Source organism: Rhipicephalus sanguineus, chromosome 2, assembly GCF_013339695.2.
Source record: "Rhipicephalus sanguineus isolate Rsan-2018 chromosome 2, BIME_Rsan_1.4, whole genome shotgun sequence".
NCBI lineage: Eukaryota > Metazoa > Arthropoda > Arachnida > Ixodida > Ixodidae > Rhipicephalus > Rhipicephalus sanguineus.
In genome coordinates, this window is record NC_051177.1 from 211,877,155 (window position 1) to 211,880,776 (window position 3,622).

At 49.2% G+C, this 3,622-nt stretch overlaps 1 protein-coding gene across 1 annotated transcript; it reads right to left on the reverse strand.

Annotated features, from left to right (window-relative positions):
* Positions 1-516: 516 nt before the first annotated feature.
* LOC119384052 (ADP,ATP carrier protein) lies at positions 517-3,382 on the reverse strand. The gene is made up of 2 exons (XM_037652340.1): positions 3,119-3,382; positions 517-1,615 (listed from the first exon to the last, which is right to left on the reverse strand). Exons 1-2 carry the CDS (start codon positions 3,273-3,275, stop codon positions 873-875), a joined length of 900 nt encoding a protein of 299 aa, XP_037508268.1. The 5' UTR covers positions 3,276-3,382; the 3' UTR covers positions 517-872.
* Between the last annotated feature and the right edge of the window lie 240 nt (positions 3,383-3,622).

Consider the following 3,622-nt stretch of genomic DNA (forward strand, 5'->3'; position numbering starts at 1 on the left):
TAACTTGATGGATTTGATCCGTATCATCCAAACAAGAGAAGCAGGTGTGCAAACTGATAACCACAAAGTTGACTGCTCCACCCCTACAGCATATGCAGTACCGCCCATTCCACAAAGCCATCTCACTGGACTGGTTACATGGACGCCAATTCAAACACCAATCCTACGCTATTGAAAAATTTTTATGCAAGAGTTTTAAACATGCAATGGCCCAAATAACCCGAGTGTAGTGTGGTCAGCACCTGCACTCGTTCACAAGGGGGCACAAGCAGTGTGCTTGGCTCCATGTTACAGTAGTGCATTTCTAAATGCAGATGCCAATTTCACTGAACTGAACCTCATCAACCAAATCTGCACTACAATCAAGTCTATATTCAGTCAGAACAAATATCTGCATACAGCTTATTTAAGAAAACTGAGTGCCACTGTTGGATGTCGACTATATGCATCAGCCTGCTGGAAGCGCTGCCATAGCAACCACAAGGCACAGCAGTCAAGAAAACGAGGAGTCAGATCAAATTTTTTCTACTCTTTTATTACTTGCTCTAGCTTCAAAAACTGCTCAGCACCCCCCAGAAACCCCCAGGAATGAGTTCCCTGCATTCATCCCCATTAAATTAGCAAACGGCTAGTGGAATATGTGCTCAGATTAAGTTATGTGCCAATTGGGGAGGGGATGACATCCTCCAGTCCAGCAGAGTCTACTTCCCCAGACAGGGCAGAACAAAGGCTATCAAAATTCAACGACTCATAAAGGAAAAACTGCGCCAACAACAAGAAGTCTGTGGGGGAGGCAGGCATTGAAGCCTAGGCAAAGCTTGTGTTTCCACTTTGTTTGCTCTCGAGAGTCTTATGCACACAGTGTATGGTACCTAGAAGATGAAGGCCTTGATTTCGTCGTACAGGACCAACACCAGTGCACCTCCGGTGCCTCGGAGGACGTTGGAAAAGGCTCCCTTGAAGAAAGCGGCGCCGCCTTCAGTCTTGTAGATCTTGCCCCAGCAGTGGATGGTGTTCTTGTACATGAGGTCTTGCTTCGCCCGGCCACTTTGCATCATCATCCGCCTCCGGACAGTGTCGAACGGGTAAGACATGATGCCCGCCACAGTGGTCACAGTCTGTGCAATGAGCCAAGAGATGACAATGGGAGTGTTCTTGGGGTCCGGAAGCATGCCCTTGGCCGTGTCGAAGAAGCCAAAGTAGGCCGCCCGGTAGATGATGATGCCCTGGACAGACACGTTGAAGCCACGGTACAGCCCCATGAGGCCATCGGACTTGAAGATCTTTGCAAGACAGTTGCCCAGCCCAGTGAACTCCCGCTGTCCCGCACCCTTGCCGATGTCGGCAGCCAGCCTGGTTCGGGCAAAGTCCAGCGGGTAGACGAAACACAGGGATGTGGCTCCGGCTGCGCCTCCAGAGGCCAGGTTGCCGGCGAAGTAGCGCCAGAACTGGGTCTTCTTGTCAACGCCACCAAGGAAGATCTGCTTGTACTTGTCCTTGAAGGCGAAGTTCAACGCCTGGGTGGGGAAGTATCTGATGACGTTGGCGAGGTTGCCACGCCAGAAACTGAGGAAGCCCTGTTCCCTGGGGATCCGGACAAAGCAGTCGACCATGCCTGCAAAAGAAATTGCAGCGTGCCATTACCCTGTTCGGGCACAAGCCAGAAATGCAGAAGTGGCGCACTACCTCATTGCAAGCAAGCACTTTAGGTCAAGTGCAATGCATTAGACAAGGACCAACTCTAGAATTCAGACAAGTGCTGAGAGAATTTAGTTCAGCAGTCTGTTGAGTAAGGCCCTGTATGGTTTATAAAAGTGCAAGCAATGGGTTACACAAGAGAAGTGATAAAACCAGTTAGTAACCCGTTCAATTACCTGTGTGCGCTTGTTTCAAACACTGCGACACAGAAGCTCACCACACCCTGCTACCAGAAATGCTCCCAGTGGCAGCAGTAGGTTTAGGCGTGCAAAGCTATGCACTGAACTCTAAAGCCAGCCTGTACAGAAATGTAATGAGAATAGTGAAGTTCATAAGGTCACTCCGATAGGTTAGCTGGCATTCTCGCAGTAGCGCAAAACGCCACAGACCAAGACGTCCTGAAACCTGTACACTATGCTGCACCTTATTGGTGGACAGAACAGATGCGTGCACGCTAATAAGGCGCTACATCTATTGTGATACATGGCTGAACGAGAGGGCATCGAGCTGCTTACACTAAACTACAAAATTTTCAGTATTAATGCAAAAAAAAAAAAAAACGATTGCGATGTCGTGTACCAAGCACGTTCGCGAAATTGCGACGTAGACGCGGCTAACGAGAGGTTTAAATGAATGGAGGAGCACCACAATGGAGGATTGGAATAATTAGACCACCTGAGTTTCTTAAGCTGAACGTTAAGTGAACGCGAAGGTCAACCCTTGAAATTAGACCACCTGGGTTTCTTAAGATGAGCGTTAAGTGAACGCGAAGGCCAACCCTCGAAATACAAAGTGATTAACGGTTTTTTTTTTTTTTTTTTCTGCGGCTAAGCCCATGACACGGTCTGAACAGCCCAAGGTCAACGGCTAGACGTAAGAGGACTGCAAGTTTTTTTTATTAGATTGAGATACGTTGCACATAACTGAACGTAACAACGCGCGCCAATCACGCCTACGTAGTCACGAGGATAAGTTATGCGCAACGACATGGGGAGAGAGTGATTCTCCGCCTAGCACACAAGAAGTATATCGAGGCAACAAGTGTGTTCACAAACAACGTAGGCTTACGAATGTTACCACTATCGCTTAATGAAAGAGCTTCGTCGCCAGGCACCGGTCACCGGCAAAGGTCATTCATTCGTTCAACCGCCGACACCGCTGTCACTTTCAATGTCGACGCCCACGAAACAGGTCAAGCAGCACAGCCTACAGTGGGCGCCTCAATTTAGAAATTGTCAACATTGTGTAAATGCCGCTGTTCGTATAAGAAAGCCGCATAGTTGGCCTACAGAAAAAAGGCCTGAGCGAGGCCAATGTGGCTTGCGCGTGCGTTTCAAGATGGCGGCCGCGCCGGGTCTCCCCCCGTTCGTTTTGTAGGTCAGTGCTACGGGCGTTCGGAAGGGCACCGGTTCCGACTCACCTTTGTAGCGCTGGGCTTCGGTGATTTGCTGGGAGGCATGTTGCACCTGCAGCAGAAGCTTGACTCGCTCGATGGGCGCGACAGCCGTCTTGGAAATAGCCGCGGCGACGCCACCGGCGACGAAATCCTTCGCGAATGAAACTGGATCGAAAGACATGATTGCTGCTATGTCCTACCCGCCTGCCTTCTTCGGTGGCGCCGGAGCAGAGGATCCGGTGGAGGAGGGCTTGCCACTTTTATTCGACGTCCTCTTTTGCTCCGGGACTGCGGTTTTTTAATAAATTGAAAAATGTTAGTTTTAATAATCGGTGACTTCAAAAAAAGGTCTATTATTTTTCTTGCAGTCAAAATATTTTTTCACTACAAACAAAAATCTTACTTTGGACTCGCCAATCAGGCGGGCAAACCTCCGAGCTCTGTGGATCTATCTTGCGTCACGCAGAAGAACGTGCTGTGACGTCATCCATACATGTGTACCTGGTCGTTTACGAAGGTACAGGTACA